Source organism: Copadichromis virginalis, linkage group LG15, assembly GCF_057382275.1.
Source record: "Copadichromis virginalis isolate Kocher_CV1m ecotype Utaka linkage group LG15, C_Virginalis_male_GT1.1, whole genome shotgun sequence".
In the NCBI taxonomy this organism is placed as follows: Eukaryota; Metazoa; Chordata; class Actinopteri; order Cichliformes; family Cichlidae; genus Copadichromis; species Copadichromis virginalis.
The window spans coordinates 8,587,837-8,612,871 of record NC_140632.1 but is presented as its reverse complement, the minus strand read 5'-3'; the positions used below and the strand labels follow the sequence as shown (position 1 = coordinate 8,612,871).

Genomic DNA, 25,035 nt, shown 5'->3' with positions numbered 1-25,035 from the left:
GCGTTTTGAACAGAGAAGGGGGAACTGTAGGAAGGGTGCTATTATGTACCATGCATTGTAATTTCTTCCTCCCTACTGCAGCCCTTTCAGATTATGGGAAAATCTATGATTACAAACTATCTGACAAAGACAAAAAATATCCCAAACTATACAAAACCCAGCAAAGCACTAAAATATCTAAATGGAGTAAGAGCTTCAGTCATAGTCTGTCAGAAAAGCTACTCTTTAATTTTCACAGGTGCTACAAATAAAAATCACTGTTATGAGAGTTAAGCTGGTTTTAAAGGAACGTCTAAGAAAAACAATGTAACAAATGTACAAATTGCACATTAACCCATTGATCCTTTTTCTTAACTGCTTGTCCACCTTAGGGGTGTTTTGAGTGACTGATCCAACTGGACAGAGGCAGTTAAAAAGGACTGATGGATGAAACAAATCAGTTTCTGCAAGTTTCGTCTTATTTTGATGTTCTCATATTTTTAATGCTGGGTTGTTCTTATATTTCATAAATAACCTCTCAGATTTGATGGTTTGCCATCAAAGACCCAGACTACTTTCAATCTAAATTAATTTCATAATGTGAGTTCCTCAATCTCGTCTTCGAAGGAGGTGATGGCACGGATGGCAGGTCTGCTATCTGCAACATGGAGGGTGCTAAAGGAGGCTGCTGGAGCAGTGAGAGATCCTGAGTTGAAGTTGAGCAGTCCATCCCTTCTTGAACGCACTCCATTGGTTGTTGGAGGACTATTAAGAAGCTCCAGTTTATTGGAGGTATTCGCACCATCACCAACAGCTGTGGCTTGGGGACCAAACAGCTGGTGCATTAGACTTAACTTCCTGTCCTTTCCCTGAGCTTTTTCTGTCTCCCTCTCCTCTGCCGCACTGATATTAAACACCCCTATTGCTTCTAACGCAGATTCCTTGTCCTCTTTGGGTGGAGGTGGAGGGAAGCCAGAGGAACCACGGAAAGTTGAATGTACAAATGAAGGTGCGTAACCTCCAAATGCCAAGTCATCGCTGGAGATTTGAGACCGGAGCGCTCTCCTCCCTATCCCTGCTGTAACTGCTCCACCCTCTGTGCCTAGTCTCCTCCTTCCACCTTCTTTGCTCCCAGGACGCAAATCATCCGGCTCCTCTGAATTAGTTAGGCTGAAAATCGAAGAGTTATGGTTCCTTTGCTCAGGAGGGCGTGGAGAAGAATGTTCACCGAGACCCTTATTGGACTCAGAAGGACTCGAGGCAAACAAGGAATCCTGGGCCCCCTGTTTCTGACTGTCTATTTCCCGCATCTTTGCCAGCAGCTGCTCTTTTTTGCGCCGCGCTTCTTCTGATGCTTGCTGACAGGCCAGCGCCTCCTGATTCCATCTCTCCACCTCTCCCTGGACATGACCGTGCTTCTTGTAGTTATCATCCCCATTCTGGTTGAACAGGAAACTCGTCCACTTTTGGCCCTCTTCATCCTTTTCTTTCTCCGAGCCTGTTGGGATAGCGTTCCTCAGATTAAAGTACAAACAATGCTGCTTCGACAAGCTTTTTATAAGTGAAGTATATGCTCTACAACTACTCTTAACTAATCTTTGGCTTACCGTTTCTTAAAAACTTTGCCTTAACTTCAAGCGCTTTCTGTTCCTGATCAAGGTACTTTTTGGCCTCTTTCTCTTCCTTCGCCAACTCCTTCTCCTCATGTCTTTCTCTACTCTTTTGTTCCCAGTTTGGTCCCCCGTCTTCTGCCTCTGCTTGATTGACCGCTCTGTTAAGCTCCTGATAGCAGAAATTTGAAAAGTGATGAATGACAACAATTAGTGGTAAAAGATGTGGACAAAGTAAGTACAAGGAAAGAGTAGACATAACACCTTAAGTGATAAATATTCATCAGGTGGATGTTCCCTGTACTCGCTGGCATCTGTGATAGCAGGGGGAGGTGTGGGAAAATCCAGACTCAGCATCCTGCCTTCAGTCTGTATCGCCTTAGAGCTGCTCCTGCTGGGAACTATGTGTGGGAAAAGTATAAAATCACTTTTACTCAACATATTTCTGACCATCCCATTACACAAAGCACTATCATTACTTATAAGCAATCCTGATTGCTTTTTAGCCACCATGCATATTTATTAGTATGGATTCAGACACAGCCAATGAAGTTACAGCAAAAACATGTATCAAATATCAATGTGGGAAAAAAATTCAGGCTTTCCAAAGGATTCTATCCGACACAAAAAGTGAATTTTGTGACTCATGATACCATCTGGCATCCACTTTTTGATATAAAGTCAAATGAACTACACAATAAGCCTCAGCAAGTTAATTGTTACCTTTGTGCTTTGTGTCACTTTCAGTCTCTTTTTTTTGTGAGGGTTTCACCATGCGATTGGCATAAATATTCTTCGCATCGAGTTCTCTCTCCTTTTCCTGAACATTTTAAGAAGAAATAAAAAAAAACAACAACAAAAAATACTGTTTTACACAATGAGCAATCTGCTTTTGATGCACAGTCCTGCTTTCGATGGCAGCGGCTACTTTTTAAGGTTATTTTTTGTACATGTACCTTGAGTTTATTGTTCAGTCGTTCAAGTTCCTCCTGGAGAGCCCTGATCTCTTCCTGGGTACTAAGTGTCTTCTTCTTCTCTGCGACAAGCTGTCTCTGATAACTGCTATTTCTTAGCTCCATGCTACGCTCCACCTCCTTCAAACACAAACACTCATTGAAAGTTGCTGCATTGAAAGGGAACCCATGGTTTAGGATAAAAACAATAAATGAGAATTACAATTTTGAGTGTTCACTGACAAGAGATTGCACATAAATGTGCATCAGTTTGTTATATTGTAAACCAGAAACCCAACATTCAACATGTTCCAGGTTAATCATTCATGCTACAAAGCAGTATGTGGGGCTCTAGAAATCAGGGTTAATAAGACTTAATTTCAGGTCAATAAGTATTTAATCGGAATCCAGAAGATCCAGAAGAAGGTTAGATCTTTTATTCCACTGTCTATTTACCTTAAGCTTACGTTCAGCTTCTTGGGCCCGCAACTTCTCTTCCTCTAGCCTGCGGCTGAGCTCCTCTCTGGCTCCTAAATCCCGCTGCTCGACCAGCTTCTTCAGCCGTGAAATGGTAGCTTGACCCCTCTGAAACCGCTCCTCGGTGTCCCTCAGCTGGCGCTCAGCTTTCCGTTCCCGTTCTTGGGTGCGCCTGAGACGTTCACGCAGCACGTGGATCTCGTTGGAGTGCCGGGATAAGAGCTGGGAGATTTCGCTTTCTGTATCATCGTACCGCTGCAGGGCTTTCTCTTGACGCACCTGAAGCTGAAGCATGGCAAAGGTTGCATTGAGAGTGGTGAAGAAGGAGGAGAATTGTAATTGATTTTCCTGTAAAAAAGTCTGTTTCTTTTTTACTACAAACATGAATAAAAGCCATAAAATTATTTAAGAACACTCTTCCTTCAAAGCATTTAAACCAAATATTGAAACAGGCCTACCTGTCGAAGAATTCGATTTTCTTTCTGCAGTTCGTCTGTGCGCTGCTGCAGCTCAGAAAGAGCATTGCGCAATTCATTGATTTTTAGGAGGCGGGCCGAGAGCATCCGCTTGGTCACCAGGTCCAGGTCTTTAGGTGGTGTGGACTCCTTGCTGTGAGAACGCACCCCCCTTTGATACTGCTGGGTCAGGGGGTGACCACCTGGTCGCTGTGGGCGAGACAAGCCCCGGCGCCCCAAACCACCTGCAAAGCAGAGAAAGACATATCATGTAAAATCTAAAAACATGATGACAAAAGCTCCTATGAAAAGATTTTTTCTAAGTCAATCAGGCAGTCAGAATGTGCCTTACACTGCCATTATCTAAACAGTCAATTTAATCGTCGAATGAATGAGATTTTAGCCTCATTCATCAGTTTAACTGTTTATCCACTTCGTTCCTTCTTCACATACCTGTCTTGTGGAGAGGGCTGCCAGAGATCCTCTTTGCCCGCACCCCTCTATGTGGGGTGGGTGAAGGAGTCCGGGACCGGGAGTACGGTGAGACAGAGCACTCTGAATGAGACTCGTTTTCATAATTCTCAGAATAAAATGACCCACCACTTTTGCTTCCCTCTCCTTCTGACATCCGATCCCGATCAGGATCTGAATGCCAAGTTCTGGTTATAGATCTGACATCACCTGAGTCAACTTTTGTATCCTCGCTGTGCATCTTGTCCCAGAAGTTCTGTTTGTGTTCCTGGACGGATGAAGCCCGAGAATCTTTCTTTGTACTACGGCAGGACTGGCGACTTAAATCCCGGTTGTCTTCATATGGGTGAGCTACTTTTTCAGATTCCATGTCGTCACTTAAGACATGCTGGATTTAAAAAACAAGAACAGAGAAACAAAACAGATTATGAAGTGTAGTGAATTTTGCTCTTTAAAATTTAGGTTGTTACCTTTGAACTGAGCTCTACATTTATAATGAGTAATGTTCAATCAAAAAGAATATTCTTAAAGCTAAAAGAAGCTAAGCTAACTGGTTTCGTTTAGGTTTTTAGTTTTATGTGTCTTGGTCACCAAGCAACAAGATGTGTGAGGCAGAATTTTCCATGAGACTGAATCCCGTATGATATGAGTGGTCTCTGCAGTAGAAAACTAAACGGTACATTGCCTCCATCTGCCCTGGTGACTTATTAACGACTGAATGTAGCACAGTGCACAAAGCTTATCAATTAAATAAATAAAAAAAGATAAAAGAAAAGAAAAAGTAGAATTAAAGTGATGTGAATAAGGGTATCCTTTATTCACACCTTTATTAAGAAGATGTGATTTTACATATTCACATATATTGTATATATAATATTCTCTTAGAAAATAAAATCTTGCTAAAATGTTGGAAAAGGAATATATTTCTGTGAAGAAAGTCAATATCGAGTAAAATTTAGGGACTTCTCACTGCTATTAAAGTATACTTGCTGACAGGACATTAAGAATCGCCAGAAAACAGAAGCAAGTATCTGTGAGGGTCACTTTATATATCAAATTCTAGTCGACTTTGTCCTCATGTCTTCATCGCATCTTTTGCCTCAGGAGGAACCTGGAGGAAATAGCAGCCCATCATTGCCATTTCCTCTAGATTCCTGGTCAGTCTAATAAAATCGAGTCTCAATATTAAGTGAAGAGAAAGGATGCCCTGGCTTACAGCAGCGGCACTGCCCTGCACTTTGTGGATCGAACTGACGGGATTAAAGTAAAGCGTGTGCTGTTCCAGGTACTCTGTTGTTGACAGATTGCCTGTCAATTAAAAACAACGAAATGTATCACCTGGACTTTATCACATAACTCACCGAACCCTCTGTTAGTTTATGTATCTTGCACATTTCAATTATGTGCAAGCAAAAGGCAAACGAAACTTTAAAAAGCTCTTCGACGACATAATATCAGTGTCACTGTAAAGCTAACGGTGCCGCTAGGTGAATAACAGCTAACAACAGCCACTTAATATTAGCATAGCAACACAAAATCACCACCATCATCAACAGGTGGAGTGTGCTGTAGCGTTCGGAATCTTTCAGCATTAAACTGCGCTAACTTACAAATGTATGTTAATGTTGCTCAGTTTCCGCCTGAATGTGCAACACTTACCCGTTTCTTGTTTTGATTGGATCGGCTACTGCAAGCTAAAGAGCTATTAGCAAGGTAGCTTGAACTTTAGCTAACTTAGCTGCCGTTAGATATAAAATAAAGACTATGGGTTGTACACCCGTTTTTGAAATAAACTGTCATGGCTGTCGCTTTATCAATAACAAGAGAAAAACAGCACGTCGTCGGCTAAAAGTAGTCCTTCTCTTTAGTGCCATAGAATTTCTAATAGCATTTTTTCCAGTCCACGCCTAGACGTTTGCTTCAGAGTAGCTGCTGACGCCGTACCATGGCAACCGCAGCTCTCACTGCAATACTACCCTACCACCAGAGTGGCGCTGTTGTACATGTTATGGATGGTCGTGATCATTAAAAATGACCGAAAAAGAACTATTAAGGATTTATCGCAGTTTTGTGTGTGTGTGTGTGTGTGTGTGTGTGTGCGCGCGCGCGCGCTGGGTTGGGGGGGGGGGGGGGGGGGGTTATTGAACAAAAACTATATGTGTTTTTATATGAATATAAAAACTTTTTTATTTGCAGGTGCGTGCATACCAGACGACAAAAGCACAAAACACGCCTAATTTAATCAAGAATTCTCTCAATTAACACAATATTATTTGCATTTTGAGTATTTGGGCCTATAGCTGCATAAAAAATGGTTTTAAAATGGAAATGCTCATAAAATATACTTGATCCATAAAAGCAATGCCTTCAACAGAAAAGTCCTGACCATTATAAAATAATAAATTTCTTTTATGGTGGATCCACCTCAATATGACTCGGGAGTATATTTACAAAAGATATACAAATCAAAAATACTTCGGTATTAACTTCAGTAACTTAACGACATGGTTGTTTTAATTTGAAAGTGAGACCGGAAATGGATGTTGTTTATATATTCCTTTTAATGTAATGACGTGCGTTGAGCTGAGCTGTGAGTGGTGTGGGTGTAACAGTCAGCAGAAGCGCACGCTGTGTTATTGTGATGGCTCAGTTTGAATATTGGAGCCTGGTGTCTTCGCTCATCTAAAGCACATTTGCATAGTTTTCACAAATTTAGCGTTTTTTGTTCTTTTTATTTATTTTTTTTTTGAAGGGTGGCAATAAACGAGGCTCGCTGCCACCAAACTGTTTTGCTGATCGTCTGACAGTAATTCGGGATTAAAATGGTCATCAAGGTTTACGTCGCCTCCTCAACTGGCTCTCTCGCGGTGAGTGTTTGCTAATGTGCCACAGAACTTGTTGACAGGTGCTTGGAAACAGTGCATTCAGAAACGCCGTGCGTAAATTTTCACTGCCACTTTATCGTTTGAACTCAATTATGTAATGGGACTAGGAGTGCGCCTGTTCGCGCTCAGCCACTTCAGACAGGCGCTGAAATCAGTCGGTATCATTTAGACAGGTGAGAAGGCTGCTCGGTAGTTAAGGTGCGCATTTCTGGTTAGGTGGACTTTGAAGTCTTCGTCTGTGCTGTGGACAGATCCTGTTAAAAGCTTTACTTATTTATTTATTCATTTTTAATTCTCTAAAAGCACTGTATATGCACTTGCATCTCAATTGTATTACAATTAGTCTGGCTTGTGGCCTCGTATGAGGTTTAAGGAACACAGCGAAGCTGAAACAAACAAGCCTGTCTCTTCTGTGGGCATAAACAAGCATGATGTTCCCGTTAGGCTTCCTCTAAATGTACTGACAAAATAACAGAAACACCCTACTTCTTATTCTTACGTTAACTATACCCTCAGAAATTCCTGTAAATATCTAGTTTTGTCTGATTGACCCAGCATAAATATAAAGGGCATTTAAGTCCATGTGATTAAGTGGCATCCCAGAATATATTAGAGCGGATATTAAAACTATTATCAGATCAGGTTGATGTATAAACACAAAGAACAGTCTGGTTTTTATGGGATAAACAAATAGTAGACCTGCTGGCAGCTAGAATGTGATTCTTCCCAGTGAGATGTTGAACTGTGGTTCTTCCCAGTGAGATGTTGAACTGTGGTTCATGTCCAGTGTAAGTTTAGTCGGAGTACTTTTTCAGTTTCTTTTTCCTCACAGTTTTCTATTGTAAATATGATTTGTTTCTAACATTTGACAGGTTTTCACAGATTTTTATTAGTCTGTAATGTAGTGCACAATCAGATGAACCAGATGCAGCTGCAGTCCTGCTGCCCCTTTTGGCAAACTGCAGTTGCTTGCCATAGAGAAAGTCCAGCTGATATTGAGTGTGGGCAGAAAAACCATCACACAACACTCCTGCAAGAATGCTAAAAGAGTTAGGTAATGGGACAAATGAGTAATATTTATGTTATCATGCTTCGTCTCTTGAAGAGGGCAGGCCAATCTTTGAGCGTTTACAAAGGAGTTATTTTTAACCCTATGACACATACATTCAAAACAGACAGACTCCCTTTTTTTTTCTCCCCCAGAGACAAGAAAGAGCCATGCTCGGTGGAATAGGTCCACCATTGAACCAGTATTGAGCTCATGTGAATCTAATCCACTTTGAATGCTCTTCAATTGAGTTACATGTGATTGAATAAAGATGAAAGGTGAGGCGTATGTGTGTGTGTGCTGGAAAAATATAGTAGATAATGGCAATGAAAGATGGAGATGGTGGAAGATGACATGAAAAGCTGCAGTTTTAATACATCTGGAGAACGCAAAATACAAATGCTTAGGAAAAACGGTGTGTGTGTCCTCATTGGGTGGGGGGTGCAGCTCATGGTTTAATCTCAGCAAATTAGTGGGGCGGAATCTAATGAGCACAGAATGAATGAGATGTAGATCAGGTTATCCCCCCCCACTCTTTAGTAGATGTGGTATGTGTTAAGTCTCACCCAAATGACCTACTATGATCATAGTTTCTATTAATTAAAACTCTTTGCATTATGTAGCCTAATAACTGTTGAAATGTTGGCTTTGGGCACGCATGGGCAACCATTCTCTTAGGAAAAATCATTGTGTGCCACATGATTTTAGGCATAGTGTGAAGGTTAAAAAAAATGCACATAACCTCCTGATCTTTATCTTAACCAAAAACACAAAACCTAAAACATGCATGTTTTTTTAGAATTAAAAAAATTTCCAATCCCCAACATAGGTGTAATTAATTATCAGTAGCAGTGCTTTTCTATCACATGTCATTTATATTCCCTGTTTGTGACTGAAGGATTAATTCTCTCTTAAACTAATCCCCATGTTTCATTAAGTCCTCTCAAACACAGCGCGTTTACTCTTGTGTGCTTGATTGTTTGTCTTAAATCCTACATGTATGCACGCACACACACAAAATCTGAACTCACCCATTCCACTGATGCACTCTTTCGCTCGCACTCACAGGGGGCACCTCTTTCATTATTTAGGCCCACGCTGCCTGTCTTTCACCTCAAAGGACGACCAACCGTCTCATATATGCCGTGCTGTTTACTAGCACTGTGACAAACTGTATGCTTTTAGGAGTAAAAGTGAAGTGAAGGTTAAACCTGTGACCTGGACAAAAAAACCCCAATTTGTCTCTTTTAAAGATTGCCAGTAACCATCATTTACTGTCCTATAAGTATCCTATCAGTCCAGATAAAGCTGTTTTATGACCACACACAGAGGAGCTTTTAGAGCGAGACAATAGATGACTTGAATCTTTGTTTGGGTGTATGTTTTTGACCAAGTGAGCAGAACAATCCCTTGCTATCTTTTAAGTTGGAACAAAAGGATCATTGTGGCTCCTTAATGTTGAGTAAATGTAAAAACACAGCAAAAATATTTTGCATTAAGACAGATTTTTTGGGGGGAAAAATAAGGAAATGGATAATTGATGGTACATTTGGTCACAAGAAAGCCAATTCATCGTTTTTTTTGTTGTTGTTTTTTTTAGGGGGGGGGGGGGGGGTCTTCTGCCCAAATTGTTTTAATTAATCTGTTTTTTATGATGATAATGAGTGCTCAAGCATGCAGTCCATTGTTATGCTTGCATAAACAACAATGGCCTGCATGAATGTATAAACAAATTGGAAGTGGCAAATAGAATTTAGTATTACATTACGATTGATGTTGCTACCTAAACGGCTTCAAACTCTGAATGATTGCATATTCTGAAACAAGAAAAGGCCGTCCATAAAGGATTGGAGGACAAAGAGACAAACACTCGCCAACAGTTGCGGGTCTGAGACATTTGGACCATGCATCTAAAGTGTGTTTATGACCAAGTGTGGGAGTGTTCTGTCTTCTAAAAATATCCTTGGACTTTTCTTTCCCACAATTCACAAACACACTCTGTCCCAGAGTACTTGGGTCACTACTATAGGGAGTAGTTGCATCCATCCTAGACCATAGCTGAAAAAGTTTGCTCCATAGGGCACTTTTAAGAATGGGGTAAAGTCCTGCATACAGCTGTAGTTGTAGCTTGCCTATATAATGTGAGTGTCGCTTTAAATGTACTTCCACAGTTAAACAGGCGAACATACTTTCTGTACTATCTGTTGCAGTAATGATTGAGTCGTGTCTAAATGATGAGAAATATTCAGATTTGTTACTTTAATAATGGAATAATAATGATTGTAACTGATAGGTTAATTGATGAATAATTATCCTTAAATCCAAATCTTGTAATTTGGCAATCGTATTGATATAAGACAAGACGTACAGTAGAAAAGGATGTTGCGTATTGGATTTCAAATGCAACGCCCTTTACTAATCTAATCAATAATCCTGCTTATTACCAACAAAGTTGATCTTCAGTTAATGCATACACTGTACTCCCTGTGTGTGTGTGTGTGTGTGTGTGTGTGTGTGTGTGTGTGTGTGTGTGTGTGTGTGTGTGTGTGAGAGAGAGAGAGGCAGAGAGCGCTCCACTCACTCTTACTGGTGTCAGTTTACCATTTGTCATTTCAGGACTGCATTAAATACCTGACTGCTTAGCCAGGTGCCAGTGCTCAGAGGCAATGGATATGAAACACACACATAGAAACTACCATTTCTAACTGTACTTAACAACACATATATGGGGCATTTTAACCATGGCAGAGGGAAAGTAGTGTAGTGTAGTTGAGCTTGAGCTTTTTGGTTTTATAAAATCCTCTATTCTTGTGACTTCTCTTTTTTGGATTCTTTTAAGAATTTTTCTATCTTTCTCTGCCCTTTTCTTTCTTTTTATCAATTGCCATCTAGGTAAAGAAACATCAGCAGGCAGTAGTTGGTTTCCTGGAGGCCAACCGAATCGACTTCCAGGAAGTAGACATTACGATGCTGGAGGAGCAACGGCTCTGGATGTACCGCAACATCCCCAGGGATAAGCAACCAGAGAAGTGCAACCCGCTGCCTCCGCAGATTTTCAACGATGATCGCTACTGTGGTGTACGTGGTGGTGATGGGGTTATGTTTATCACATTTTTATAACCAGACACATATTTTGACCACATTTTCCATTCCAGTGTTTAACAAGACTCTCAGTTGTATTTCTTTCCTGTTGTATCTGATAAACATTGGCAATGGTCTGATGATGACTTATCTTGGTTAGATATCTACTGATTACACTGGAATCACCTAAAAACTGCCCTCTGCCCCCAGAGGCATACTTGCATAATGCAGTATGGATTAATCTATGAAAATAATTATCTCCAGCTCAAGCCTTGAAATTATGCCTTGACCTTGTACTTTGCAGGTTGTGGTGGTGGGTGAGTTGTTCCAGGTTAAAAGCAAATGAAAGAAAATCTGCACTACAAAGCTTAGAGGACTGTTGCCCTCCATCTACAGATCAGTGAAACTCTCCTTTCTGTCCGTGTAAAGACATTTACCTGAACATTTAACCATGTCTTAATTAGGGAGGGGAATTGATTCCAATTGCGTTATTGATATCAGTGTTAGCAGCATAATGCAGTTTTGCTGTCTTGGACACAATTTCCATTTTTAAGAAAAAGAAGTGTAATTTCAACAGTACGTCTGAGTTGTTCAAGCATGATAGGTTCAGGTAGCTCATTGCTCATTATGCCCTTTAATTATAAAATAAAAAGTTTTCATTAATTCATTTTTAACAGTGAACCCACACTAGAAAACAGACATTTCTGTAGCAGGTTGTGCGAAATCTCTCATTTAACTGTTAATCTGTCACTTAATTACTTTTGTGTAGTATGAATGGCCATTTGGGGTTAGGTTTTTATCACTAGGAAAAGCTGTAAAACGTGTGAAAATACAGTCAAAAGTTCAAAATAGCTGAAATATCAAAAGGGAAATTTGGCTAGTTGAGTGCTTTGGCTTATATCTCAGAATCACCCAAAACACATGGCTTTTTCTTTCTCCTGTACTCAGTTTCAGATGAAACCTTTTATATAAATGAAGCAAGCAACTGCCAACAAAAGCAAATGATTTCACAGTTCAGTGTGTACTACTCCCTAAGTCTAAGTGAGAAATGGCTCTAATCAGAAAAGAATGAGAACTAGCTAAATTTGCCATTTGCCAGAGACAACCAATGCTTTGTGGGCTAGTATTCTGAAACCTCAAGAATAAAACATTATTCTTATTTTATATAAGTCATGGACAGCTTGACTCTACGTGGATCAGCAAACACAAAATGAATGTTCATAACATGATTTATGGTTCACCAGACTTTTTTTTTTATTACTTTTTATTTTGTATTTTTTCCAAGTTTATAGAACATACAAACAAACCATACTTTTATATCACCAAATCGTTAATAGCAGCCAATATATCGGCCCACAAATATAAATAAATAAATAAATAAATAAATAAATAAATAAATAAATAAATAAATAAATAAATAAATAAATAAATCTATCTATCTATCTATCTATCTATCTATCTATCTATCTATCTATCTATCTATCTATCTATCTATCTATCTATCTATCTATCTATCTATCTATCTATCTATCTATCTATCTATCTATCTATCTATCTATCTATCTATCTATCTATCTATCTATCTATCTATCTATCTATCTATCTATCTATCTATCTATCTATCTATCTATCTATCTATCTATCTATCTATCTATCTATCTATCTATCTATCTATCTATCTATCTATCTATCTATCTATCTATCTATCTATCTATCTATCTATCTATCTATCTATCTATCTATCTATCTATCTATCTATCTATCTATCTATCTATCTATCTATCTATCTATCTATCTATCTATCTATCTATCTATCTATCTATCTATCTATCTATCTATCTATCTATCTATCTATCTATCTATCTATCTATCTATCTATCTATCTATCTATCTATCTATCTATCTATCTATCTATCTATCTATCTATCTATCTATCTATCTATCTATCTCTGCTGAGGTATACTTACAGAATGCTTGATGCATGGATTTCGCCAATTTTAAGTGTATGCCATTAGTTTACACTGATATGTGTCAATACATCAATTTAAGCAATCTACATGATGGTGATTTTGATCAGTTGCCAGTTTACATCCTCCATTGAGATTGCAGGCTGCTCTGTAATCCTGTCGTAATCCGGTTTCACGGATGGGGCAGATTATCTGCTCTGCTTGACATCACTCTGACTGGCCAAGGCTCTCAACACTGATCTACAATGTCAAACAAATATTTTAAAAGGAGACTCAGAAGGCCTGGTTTTCAGGGAAGCGTATAACCACCTTTCAATCTTCCAATTGCTCAAAACCTAACATCCTCCTCTCCTCCAACAGGACTATGAAGACTTCTTCCTGTCTAAAGAGAACAACACTGTATTTGCATTCCTTGGGCTCAGTTCCCAACCCTCTGTTAAAGTAAGTGAATGTGCATACACACGAAGCACATTGTTCTAACTGTAACTCAAACCGCTGACATGGTTTCCAGTCACATTTAACCCCCGGTGTTACTGCTTCATCAGCATCTTTACTCTCTGCAAACTTTGGTTTGTCGCTTATGTACTACATACTTTTAATTTCATGCACATCAGCTTTTTTGAGGAGTTGAAAATAGAGAATTCAGAAAAATCATGAAATCCCGTAGTTGTGGATTCAGTGAGCATATCTCCTCTCCTCAATATTAATCTTTTATGTCTTTCACTTAGATATCCTCTTAGAATTTATTATGTAATGATAGTTCCAATGCTTCTTCAGAAAGAGTTAGCTTTTGTGCTAAGAGTTGCAAGAAAAGTCAGTCCTTACATACAAGACCAGCTATACTGGTTCTTTTGAAAGAATGCAGAATTACAGGACCTATGTATCAAATATGAAAGAGACCTATTTTGAAACCTCACTAAAAAGCATGTATTTGATTTCTCCAAGTCACACCCATCTCTGTTCCTCGCCTAGATCTTGATTGGATAACTGAGTTAGAAGTGATTTGATTAGACCAGCAGTTTTTTTTTTTTTTTTGTTTGTTTGTTTCTTTTGTCTGGTTTTGGAGTACAAAAAAACTGGTGCAGCAGATGTAAGAAATATTTTTTCACACTAAGCAAACTGACTATTGTGCTCTCTCTCTTTTTCCCCCCCAACAGGATTCAGAGTCATAGATCAGACTGCTGGTACTTGTCCAGAATTAGTATCTCTTCCTGGATCTTGCTGCCTCCTTTTCCACACTTCTCTTTACAGGATTTTGCCAAAAGCTGTTACATGTGGACTTACCTCGTGTGACCTCTTCTGACTTGAAAAACTCCTTAAACTCTTTTCCACCATCACCAAGTTTCCAAGTGTCTGACTCTGAAGAAGTCAGAGACTTACTCACTGACACAGGAGATTAGCTTGATGAATCAGTTTCTTTCCTTTTTGTTTAACACACTGTGGCGGCAAACACTGTTTCTGAATAAAGTAGCAAATATTCTGAGCTAGTAGACGATGTAGCAGCTTCTGCCCTTTGGATAACCTAAATGCAGTGAGTAGGGAAGGGAAAGATCATGTGCAGCAGTGTAAAACAGATCATCTGAATATACCGCTGCGGTGTGTCTTTGTGTTTCTGTCTCAATCAGCAGCTGTTAATGACAACCTGAAACAACCTAAGCCTGTGTGTACCTGTGAGAGTGATAGCAGCCATCTAAACAAAAGACTGCAGCTGACAACGTAGCAGATAAGACCCAAGAATCATAATACATAATAAGAATTAATAATAATTCTAAATATTTTTATGCTGAATCACCTTGATCTTGCTCTTATATTAATCCACTGCCAAAGTTTCTGCAAATAATTTGCCTGGTATTATTTTACTTGGCATTGTTTTAAAAAAAAATAAATCAAAATGACAAGTTTCTCAGTGCTTTGTGACCTCCCTACACTGTGTGACGCTCAGCTCCAGCAGTCTTCAGTTGTTGTACAAGTGTACGTATTCTTTTTTAAGCTGTTGATTAATAAACATTTGGTGCTAGTGAGTATTTACAGCAGGATGATGTGGGTTTTGTTAATCTGCAGTTCTGTGGCTCACCAGTGCATTTTTTAAAATAGTCATTAACACTAAAGTCCATATTAGACACAATTAAGCTGTGTCACAATCTGGATTAATTCTGTTCTTTAATCAAATTTTGCTATTGCTAAAACACAATTACCAATAACTGAGCCGTGACAGTGTGTATCATCCTATTACTACACAAGATTGATCATTGATCATCTAGTTATTGGTGAAAGTTTGAGAATTTGTAATGACAACCTGTGCCTCCCCTTCTTTCTATATTTATAAATGTGAAATGTGAGCAAACTACCCTCTGTGTGTTTAAATTTGATATATGTAGCGTTAGCGTATCAGGTCCAGCTCTTTGTCCTTTCCTATTCATCTATATTCTGTGTTACCGCTCCCCAACACCAACGCTGATTATATTATTTACATGACTCCCCCCAGTCAGATGGATTTGGATGGTAGCTGATTTTAGGTTTACAGATGAAGGAAAAACCAGACACGCCATTTTTTTCCCCTAAATGTTGTGCCATTGTGTGTAAAAGGATGTCTGAGTTGCACATATATCAGTCAAACGGCGTTGATCTTATACTTTCATCACTCATGACGATCACAACATTCCCGTTTTGCTGATTTATGTGAAAGAAAATTGTGAAGCTTGTAAATTTTTGTGAAGAATATGTTAAATAACAAAGTCACTGCATGTACTGTGTTTCAACTTTCCCTGCGACTGCTTGTAAGAAGCTTTTTAGATTTGTACTCATGTGACACATTACTGTAAAGCATATTTTGCACAACAATGCTGATTATAATATTGTCAGTTAATTTGCATCTCTGTTTTTCATATGCATGTTATTATTCTATTACAATTTAAAACAATTAAAATAAGAGAATTACCATAGAGTCAGTATTGATTTAAAAGCAAATCAAACTGAGAATAGCAAACTGACAACTGAAGAGAACATTTAGAAAATCCATTTTCAATGGCTCTGTATGTCTTTTCTTGTGTTATGCCAATAATGCAAATTGTATGAACTGCCCTTTGAATTCAGCTTTCTGCTGATAGGTATCAGAGATACATTTCCTGAAAGGTTTCTCAAACAGGAACTTAATGGAAATATAAGATGACATATTGCAAACTCAGGCAGAGAATGAATAGCACCAAGTTGGACCATGTTTGCCTTCAGAACTGCCTAAATTTGTCATAGCAAGGATTCAACAATGTGCTGGAAACATTCCTCTGAGATTCTGGCACATGTGACATGATAACATCACACAGTTCTGCAGACTTGTTGATTGACACCCAGAGGCCCAAAGCTAACTACAGAAAATCCCATACACGATTACACCACCAGCACCAGCCTTGATACAAGAATGGATCCATGCAGAGAACAACCACTCACTGGATATTTTTTCCAAAAATTCTAGAGATGGTTGTGTGAGAAAATTCCCAGAAAACCAACTTGTCTGACACCATTAACCATACCACATTTATAGTCCTTTAAATCATCTTTCTTCCCCATTCTGTTGCTTTTATCTTGTCTACATGCCTAAATGCACTGAGATATTGTCATGTTATTGGCTGATTGGACATTTGGATGGACCAGAAGCCGAACTGGTGTATCTAATGTAGTGGAGGGAAAGTTTATCTGGCTTTTTTTCAGTGGGGAAACAGGAGTGGCCACTAGTGGACCTGTGAAGAATGGCAGAACAATTCAAGCTGAAGCAGGGTGAACAGTTGGATGTTAAAAGTGTTGACGATACAGTGTTGTCTATAAAATATGTAAAAGAAATGGTCAAAATGCCTTAAATTAAAAACAGAAATGTATAAATTTGTGTCCACGGGTGAAGGGATGTTTGTAGGCCTAATTTCACAGCATCAAAGGTACCAGTTTCTCCAATTTCATTAAGTTGTGACTCCCACTATGTATTCCAATAAAGTACTTTTTTAAGGAAGAACAAAAGGCTAATGTTAGCACAAATATGAGCCAACAACATGATAATATACTGCTAGTGCTGAAATTGCTGTTGTAGTTGTAACCCTGGTATATACACGCCTTTCTACTTATTAGACTATTATCCTGTTTGTGACATGATCGGCCTGTTTTTCAGACCACCCACGGTGTTGTCAGGTAGGTTTGTGAGGTAATTTCCCATCAGAGAATCTCAGATTCTATAATGATTTACCCAGATGTCAATATGTGCAATATGTGCTTAACCTACTGTCCTTTCAAACTCCAGTATTCTCTAATGTTAGATCGATTCTCCCAATGATAAAATTTGGAAATAGAAAATTGCGTTGTTTACAATGTCTGGCTCCGTTTGGACACCCTAGACCACGAAGCCACAATCTTTGTGGCTGTGACCCATTTTAGTGAAAGATTGATTACAAGGACATCTTCACTGCATGTAAGATTTTAACAAATAAACCAAACAGCTTCTCAGAGGATTTTTTTTTTTTTTTAGATAAGCAATAAGACTTTGTAAGAAATAATATTAAATTAAGTGAACAGACAGTTTTATATATGCCAGGTCTCATAGAAATCTCTATGAGATTTTATTATCTGGATAAATAAAGGTCTGATGAATATATTATTTTCTTATTACATTATTCTCATGTAGCCAGTTCAAGATACTAAACTCTGGTTTCCTATTACTGTGCTTTATGGTGCTCTCTGTGCAACTAACCAGCAGATTAACTTTAGTTATGCCTGTTATAGATCAACCTGATATCATAGCAAAGCGTGTAATAGAGATGGCGTTCCAATATGTCCATTCCACACTTTGGATCTCTAAAGTGTGAAAATGGATGTTTCTTGAAGGTGTTTCACCTCTCATCCAAGAAGCTTCTTCAGTTCTAAAACCACATGGTGGAGAGTCCCAGGTATTTAATCCCTAGTGGAAGTTGTCCTTTAAGTTGTCCATTATTAATCATGTGTCTCACTACATGTAACTCATCTGTCTCGCCACCAGGGAAGGGATCTCAAAACTGTGTTGTAGGTGGTTGACAATTGGTGCGTAAGCCACCCTCTCTGTTCACGGATGGTCGTTCATAGTGTACATTGATGGCATCTTTCACTCCTTCAGTCTCAGATGCCATCTGAAGGTTTTGGGGCTGCAGTCTGCATTAGTAATGGCCTTAAAATGAAATTAAAGCTGATGTGAATGATAACTACAAGTAGGTTTAGCACAGAAGTAGGTCAGTCGCTAAGTTTACTGACTGATATTTCACAACAAGCAACCACAAAAGCATCCCTTTGACCTTGATTTCCCAATTATCTATGTTGTTGTGAGTAAATAATTACCTCTGCCAAAGGAGATATGTTCTTGGTAGCTGTTGCATGTGTGCATGTTTATGTGTGTCTCATTCTATCTATAAACATGACAGCTTGCAAAGTTTTGAATAAATTGTGCCAACATTTTGTAGGGGTGTAAAGTGGGGTCATCTTAACAATCAATATAAATTTACCTTACATTCAATACGATCTTCAAGGTTAACCTAATGAATGGCTATTGACAAAAACTTAACTGTGTATTGTTAGCATATAAAAAGTACCAAAAAGTACCAATACCAGAAGTAAGAGGTCACATTTGACCTTTGATCTCTCCTTCAAGGTCAAGTGATTGTTCTGAAGGTTATAGTAATGTATATAGAGATCTGACAATGTACTGACAATGTATGTTGTCAGTACATTGCTTGTACTGACAACATATAGGCATATAGGGAATGATATATAAGGATTCAAAACATTGCATTACTTCTTTCTGACCTCTTCTTCAAGGTCAGAAAATGTTAAAATTTCATTCAAAATTATTTTGTTGTTTTTATTGGCAACATTTCCAAAAATAAACATTTAAACAAATTTTATAAACAATGAAATGAATGCTACATATGTAGTATATTCACATAAAAAATGACAACTGTTTATTTTTAAAATTATGGTAAGTATATTAAAATGAGTTTCAAACAGGGCAAATAACGAAAACTTGCACTTTGATTTGTTTATGCTCCATAACATAGTACTCGTGTTTAAAAAGAACAAAGGCAACAAAGTTTTTTTTTTAATTTTATATACTGTACATAAGATATGCTATACAAATACTATTCCTTTCAAAGTAAAAACTGCCAGAGAATGAGCCACCTTGGTGGAGAGCTGCACTATCATTCTTGTTCTTATTGTCTTTCATTATCTTTTGCAACATCATGTAAAATGTTGCTTCTCTTTATGATGAATATGATAACTGTTTAAAAAAATAGTATATGTAGGCTTTAGTGAAAAACAAAATCCACTCATCAACTTGTCTTTAATGATTGATCAAAATGTCGATATCTCTCCAGTTTGCAATCCAAGTCCAGCTAGAGTTTGATTTATAGCAAGGAATTTGTTCATTGGGGTTTTTGTTCATCGGCTCACCCTTAGGGTGAGCAATTTATTACAAATACTGATTTCATTTTTAAAAGATTTCTAGTCGTTGTGAATTTAAAGAGGACTGTATTATCAGCTTTTGGTGAAAACAAAAAGATTAAACAAAGCTTTTCTAAAGACAGGGGGTTCGGAGAGATGTAAAGCCATTTTTCAAATTCACTGTTATGTTTTACAGCATTTGACCAACACTGAAGACACAATATGATCCTCATTTTGGATGAAAAACAACAATTTATTTTTCACTTGTCTCTTGGTGAGTTACTGGAGTTTTTTCTCAGTTTGACTTCATGTGGACATATTTTTTCTTGAGTGGAAACATGGTTTGGTTGTGTGTTAGTATCATGAGTGAGAAGTGGGAGTTTATTTACTGGATCAGTTTAAAACTATCCAGGATCCTTTTGTCTTCCATATTTATAATATATTTAACAAATCATAGGTCTGACTACAGTGTAGACTGTTAACACAGAGTTTTATTTTGTATCTAAGTTCACATCTCCTGTCAGATTTAATCAGACTACTTTGCTATATATTTCTGCTGCAGGCCTGTTGAGTTTGCTGCAGTTTACAGGTCAGTAAATAACCCATGAATATTAAGATAATTGGATTTCTCCATTAAAAAACTGCCTTTATGTTTTTAAGGTCTAGGTAAAACATTGAACATCCTTTGTGGTTTTGTTTTTCTCATATCCAGAATGTGAAAAAATTAGGCTGGTCGGACCTTCGCGTTGCTCTGGCAGAGTGGAGGTCTTCTACCAAGACAGTTGGGGAACTGTCTGTGATGATGAGTGGAGCATGGCCAATGCTGAGGTGGTGTGTCGAGAGCTAAACTGTGGGACAGCTATGGAGGCCAAAAACGATGCTTTCTTTGGACGTGGAAAGGATGAGATCTGGTTGGATGATGTACAGTGTGTTGGGAATGAGTCTTCCATCCTTCAGTGTCAGCACAAACCATTTGGGAAAAATAACTGTGGCCACAGTGAAGATGCAGGAGTGGTCTGTTCAGGTACGTCTAGATAATGTTTGACATATTTTGTTGTACATTACATGTACCCCATGCACAGGGTAAGATATGTATTCATTTATTTATTTTTGTTTATACACACATTTTAAGAACTTTGTCAGTCTAGTATAATATAATATTCTCTTAAGCTAGTGTCGGCAGGTAGAAGCTGAGACTTCTATAAGGATGTGTCAGCTGGAGTCGCAAAGACTGCTTAAACTGTTTTGACTAAAAATTGCTGTCTTGGTCGGTTTGAATAACTCTGGGCAGACCGAATGTTGAGAAAAATCTAAGCAGAGCCTTAGTTATGGTGGGAGCAGTGATCTTCCAAGAGGAATGGCTTCAGGAAAACAAGTTGCAGCACATGTGATTGTCAAGAGAAATTGACTACCAGCTTTTGACAATTGCAGCATAAGGGAGGATTCATTGATGCAGCCCTAACTATACGATTTAGCAAAAAGGAAAGTTTTTAATCTTAAAAGTAGAGATAGTGTCTGTCTCCTGAATCCAAACTGGAACATAACATAACATAACGTAACATAACATAACGTAACATAACGTAACGTAACGTAGCGTAACGTAACGTAGCGTAACGTAACGTAACGTAACGTAACGTAACGTAACCATATGTTTCGCCCCAAGAATAAAGAACTTAAGAATTTGAGCCAGTATATTAAAATGTAGTCAAATGTAATGGGAATTTCTTTATCTTTCCAGTCAACTTTAGTGACATTTCTTCAAACATTAACCCCATTCTTTTTTAATTAAAAAGGCTGCGAGTATAGAACTCTTGCTTTAAAAGTTTAATGTTGATTACAAACAATTATTTTGTGTATTTAATGTCAATTAAAAATACCAGTTTTGATGCTGGTCTTAATTAAACAGGTCCTGCCCAAATAAACCTAAAAATTATCAAAATAATATACTGAAAGACTAACTTCCCCTTAGAGAGGTATTCCCCTTAATTGGAACCAAAAACTGGAAAATATCACTTTTCATAACTGAATTCAGTTTTGCTATAAAATTAGCTATAAATGTTCTCCCTTGTCTATAGTCTTAAGGTTATTAGGAAATACATAGAGTGGATTTCATACTTTTTCACAGTGTTATTTGTCATAGACTAACCATTTAGTTTTATATATTTTATAGGACATGTGCGGCTTGTCAATGGAACTCGTTGCAATGGCAGAGTAGAAATTTACCACGAAGCTCAGTGGAAACGAGTTTGCAGTGATTTGGGCAAACAAGCAGCTCATGTTGTGTGCCAAGAAGCTGGTTGTGGCGATCCACCCACTCAGACTGAGACATTGTATTTTGGAGATGCACGTGCCCTGCCTGCAATCAAAACCATCTGCTCTGGAAATGAGACCTCTGTCTCACAGTGCTCACTTCTAAAAGTCAATGAAAGTTGTGATGATGCTACTGTTGTCTGTGGAAGTAAGTCACACGTGTGCTCACAAAACTATCAGTAATTAATTGTAAAAGTGACACTGTTAGAATCTGCCATTTCTGAAAAAACTTGCCCTTAATTTTTTTTTTTTTTAATTAACAGACAGTCAACCCATTCGGCTGGTGAATGGGACTAATCGCTGCTCTGGTAGAGTGGAAATCTACTATAGTTCACAATGGGGAACAGTCTGTGATGATAGATGGGGAATGCAAGAAGCAACTGTCGCATGTCGAGAGATGAACTGTGGGAATGCTCTCTCAGTCAAATATAAGACTTACTTTGGGAGAGGTCAAGATCAGATTTGGCTGGATAAGATGGAGTGCACTGGTCATGAGATGTTTCTTGCTGACTGCCCTCACAAAGGTTTTGGAGTATATGACTGTAACCACAGTGAATATGCTGGTCTCGTGTGCTCAGGTAAGACAGGATGTATTCTGAGTTTCAAACCTGAGTTTTAATGAAAATCCTAAAAACCCAAATTCTGCTTTGCAGAGACAGTCAGATTGATCAATGGAACTGACAGCTGTTCTGGCAGAGTGGAGGTTTTCCATGATGGCCGATGGGGGAAACTTTGTAGTAATAACTGGGGCCTTAAAGAAGCTGCAGTCCTATGTAAGGAGCTCAACTGTGGAGATCCAAAAAATTCCAAGGACATCTTTTACTTTGGTGACAGCTCACTGCAAGGGTTCACAAGTAGATGCTCTGATAATGTGAACTCTATCAGCCAGTGTCAACTGCAAGAACACAGAGGGTCATGTGAAGGTGTTTCTCTTGTATGTTCAGGTAAGAGACAAAAACTATAGATATGCTCCTCTAGTGCTTTCCAAGAATAACAAAGGTCATGTTTGCTCATTAAGAAAAGACTAGCCTATGTGCATTCTTTAGTTTTACCTTGTGATATGGCAATTATTTAATGCATGGTCACAGAGTTATTTCACTATTAAAATTACCAGCATTTAGCAAATACAACTTTAATGTGAGACAGCAGATAAATATTAACCACTTACAATGCTAAATTCTATTTCATTTGACAATGTACTAATATCAGCCAGCAAGGGTAATACAACCCCTTCGCTTTAACTACTTTTATTATCAACAAAAGTGAAAAATTGTGAAGCGGAAGGAGAAGAAAATATGTAAATGTCTACATCAATCAATCTAGGCTTAATTTTAAGCAGACTGATTATAGAATTCTGCAGACCACTTTGAGTGATAAGCATGTTGAAATTAACTCAATCAAAAGTAGCTGATTTTTTTATGCTAAATAAAACATAAAATAAAGAGCAAAAAAAAAAAAGGACAGCTTCTGTTTAGACCTCAGCCACACATTAAGTCATGAGGTCATATTCACAAACCAGTAGAGTTAGCAGTCAAACATTGTCAACACACTGTTAAATTCTTTTTTTCCTTCATGACTTACTTTGTAGCATTTTTGATACATAGAAGGGGGAACACAGGAGTCCCCTTTTATATGTGCACATTTATACTAACCACCACCATTAGGTTTAATGAAATTTAGAAGAAAAAGGGGGAAAAGGCGCCAGATAATAGACATGGCCTTATCCTTTTTAATAAACAAAATATTAAAGTTATTTTAATTTTTCATTCACAAACTTAACATTTGAGAATGGAAAGAAAAAATCTTGATATTAATATTAATGTTGTTTATTTTTTGTTTATGTTTCTTCATCTTTTGCTTCTTTGTTTTCTTTTTCTCCTTGTTTTTGAAACAATGGGGAGCCAATAGAGATGAGCAAGTTTGAGATCCCAGTCGCTACCAAACTATGCTGATTTTTGGCTTTATGTCTGTGTCATAAACTGTGTGCGGCAGGCAGGAAGGAGGACCGAAATGCAGACTCCAGGATGTGAAATGTAAACTCATAAACAGCTTTATTGCTGAAAAAGGAATGCCAACCAAGTCCAGAAATAAACAAAAACAGAGTTTAACCTCTTAGGACCTGGCACCCACATACGTGGACATCAGATTTTGGGTTGTCTAGACCAAAATATTAAATTTTGCTCTACAAGGGCCTGATATCCACTTACGAGGACATTATGCTGCCACTGTTCCATCAAAATTTTAAACAAATATCCTCATCCTCAGCTCTCATTTTTCTTAGGAACAAAAATCGGGTAAAAGAAAAAATCTGGTGATTCTTTGTTTTTACATTCATTGGGTCCCAATATGCCCAAATATCAAAGAGAAATTAAAAATGCATGCCGTGGAAGAGTTCGGGTCTTAGGAGGTTAAAACAAAAAATGCTGAAGTTTAGGAAAACAGAGTCCACAAAATCAAAATCCCAGCAGCAGAAGTCTAAAACAAAACCGAGGAGCTGGGTCAACCATGAATCCAAAGAGGCACTTTCTTTTCAGCTGGCGGTTGTCTGGAAGTGCTATATAAATAAATTGCTTGCTTGCTAAAGCCAAAAGAAGTTCTGGAAGCCGCAGGTGGTGGTGCGGGTGATGGATGTACGGGCTCACCAGAGGCGTCAGCGGACACAAGGAGATGTTTTTTATGTGCATTAAAGTTATATAAAAATTTAACAGTGCAAATGCAAATTCCTTGCTGACAGTTTAACCAAAAGGCATTTCCAGTGGAAATTGGCCGACATAACCATGTCTAATATCCACAAAACTTAAAAAGACGTTATACACACACAATACAGTAATATTATGTTGCAGCACAGTACGTATCACTCCGCGAGGCTCCTGCCTATGATAGCCGTAATGCTCCGACAATCCATCAAGCTTGTACTAAAACATTTGACAGATTTTCGAGCACCGTGTACCACATAAAATCGTTTCGAGGTCAGTAAACACAACCAGAATTCATACATAAGGCACATGGGATTATAGGGGGCACTGTCAACGATCCGCTTTCGCCCTTCTCATTCTCTGTCACCGCCATGCTTTTTCCACCATGTGCATATGAAAACAAAGGCACTGCGCATGCGCGTTTTACCCATATTCTATCGCGATATTTCATTTTCTTATCGTTGCCCAACATTATACCGGTATTACTGTGAACAGTATGATATGGCCCAGCCCTAGCTGGTTGGCCTTAGAAAATCTGCTGTTCTTAAGCTCTCCAGGTTAGAACTAGCAGTCTTGGGAGAAGTTATCTCAGGAAAGCTGAACTTAGTCTTTGAGGTGGCCTGCTCATGGCTATAAGCCTCCTTGGCTACCTTAAC

At 38.3% G+C, this 25,035-nt stretch overlaps 3 protein-coding genes across 4 annotated transcripts in view; 2 read left to right on the top strand and 1 right to left on the bottom strand.

The window, feature by feature from the left end:
- Window positions 1–205: 205 nt before the first annotated feature.
- On the bottom strand, window positions 206–5,920 carry lca5 (lebercilin LCA5). Its single transcript, XM_085431698.1, has 9 exons — window positions 5,605–5,920; window positions 3,928–4,333; window positions 3,478–3,719; window positions 2,999–3,304; window positions 2,546–2,683; window positions 2,313–2,409; window positions 1,854–1,990; window positions 1,587–1,761; window positions 206–1,477 (listed from the first exon to the last, which is right to left on the bottom strand). The coding sequence occupies exons 2-9, from the start codon at window positions 4,313–4,315 to the stop codon at window positions 573–575; spliced, it is 2,388 nt and encodes a 795-aa protein (XP_085287824.1). The 5' UTR covers window positions 4,316–4,333; window positions 5,605–5,920; the 3' UTR covers window positions 206–572.
- A 589-nt stretch (window positions 5,921–6,509) lies between these two features.
- Window positions 6,510–17,223, top strand: sh3bgrl2 (SH3 domain binding glutamate-rich protein like 2). Its single transcript, XM_085431697.1, has 4 exons — window positions 6,510–6,812; window positions 10,771–10,956; window positions 13,287–13,367; window positions 14,084–17,223. Exons 1-4 carry the CDS (start codon window positions 6,768–6,770, stop codon window positions 14,096–14,098), a joined length of 327 nt encoding a protein of 108 aa, XP_085287823.1. The 5' UTR covers window positions 6,510–6,767; the 3' UTR covers window positions 14,099–17,223.
- A 2,106-nt stretch (window positions 17,224–19,329) lies between these two features.
- LOC146691740 (scavenger receptor cysteine-rich type 1 protein M160-like) overlaps window positions 19,330–25,035 on the top strand; it is a 55,367-nt gene continuing 49,661 nt past the window's right edge. The window contains exons 1-7 of one of the 2 annotated variants that reach the window (XM_085431693.1): window positions 19,330–19,389; window positions 19,570–19,647; window positions 19,936–19,962; window positions 20,086–20,397; window positions 21,544–21,831; window positions 21,947–22,261; window positions 22,337–22,627. In XM_085431693.1, coding sequence (XP_085287819.1) covers window positions 19,596–19,647; window positions 19,936–19,962; window positions 20,086–20,397; window positions 21,544–21,831; window positions 21,947–22,261; window positions 22,337–22,627 — 1,285 coding nt within the window. In that variant the 5' untranslated portion in view covers window positions 19,330–19,389; window positions 19,570–19,595. Of the gene's footprint in view, window positions 19,390–19,410; window positions 19,648–19,935; window positions 19,963–20,085; window positions 20,398–21,543; window positions 21,832–21,946; window positions 22,262–22,336; window positions 22,628–25,035 lie in introns of those variants that run through there. The other variant, XM_085431694.1, reaches the window with a different exon arrangement.

Bases quoted from the DNA above. Each gene is read 5' to 3' on its own strand.
- lca5 (XM_085431698.1), bottom strand. From the start codon at position 4,315: ATGGAATCTGAAAAAGTAGCTCACCCATATGAAGACAACCGGGATTTA. The intron at 1,991-2,312 runs GTAACAATTAAC...TCCCACACATAG, and splicing joins AAGTGACACAAAGCACAAAG to TTCCCAGCAGGAGCAGCTCT. The intron at 1,478-1,586 runs GTAAGCCAAAGA...CTATCCCAACAG, and splicing joins GGCAAAGTTTTTAAGAAACG to GCTCGGAGAAAGAAAAGGAT.
- sh3bgrl2 (XM_085431697.1), top strand. From the start codon at position 6,768: ATGGTCATCAAGGTTTACGTCGCCTCCTCAACTGGCTCTCTCGCG. The intron at 6,813-10,770 runs GTGAGTGTTTGC...ATTGCCATCTAG, and splicing joins CCTCAACTGGCTCTCTCGCG to GTAAAGAAACATCAGCAGGC. The intron at 10,957-13,286 runs GTACGTGGTGGT...CTCCTCCAACAG, and splicing joins ACGATGATCGCTACTGTGGT to GACTATGAAGACTTCTTCCT.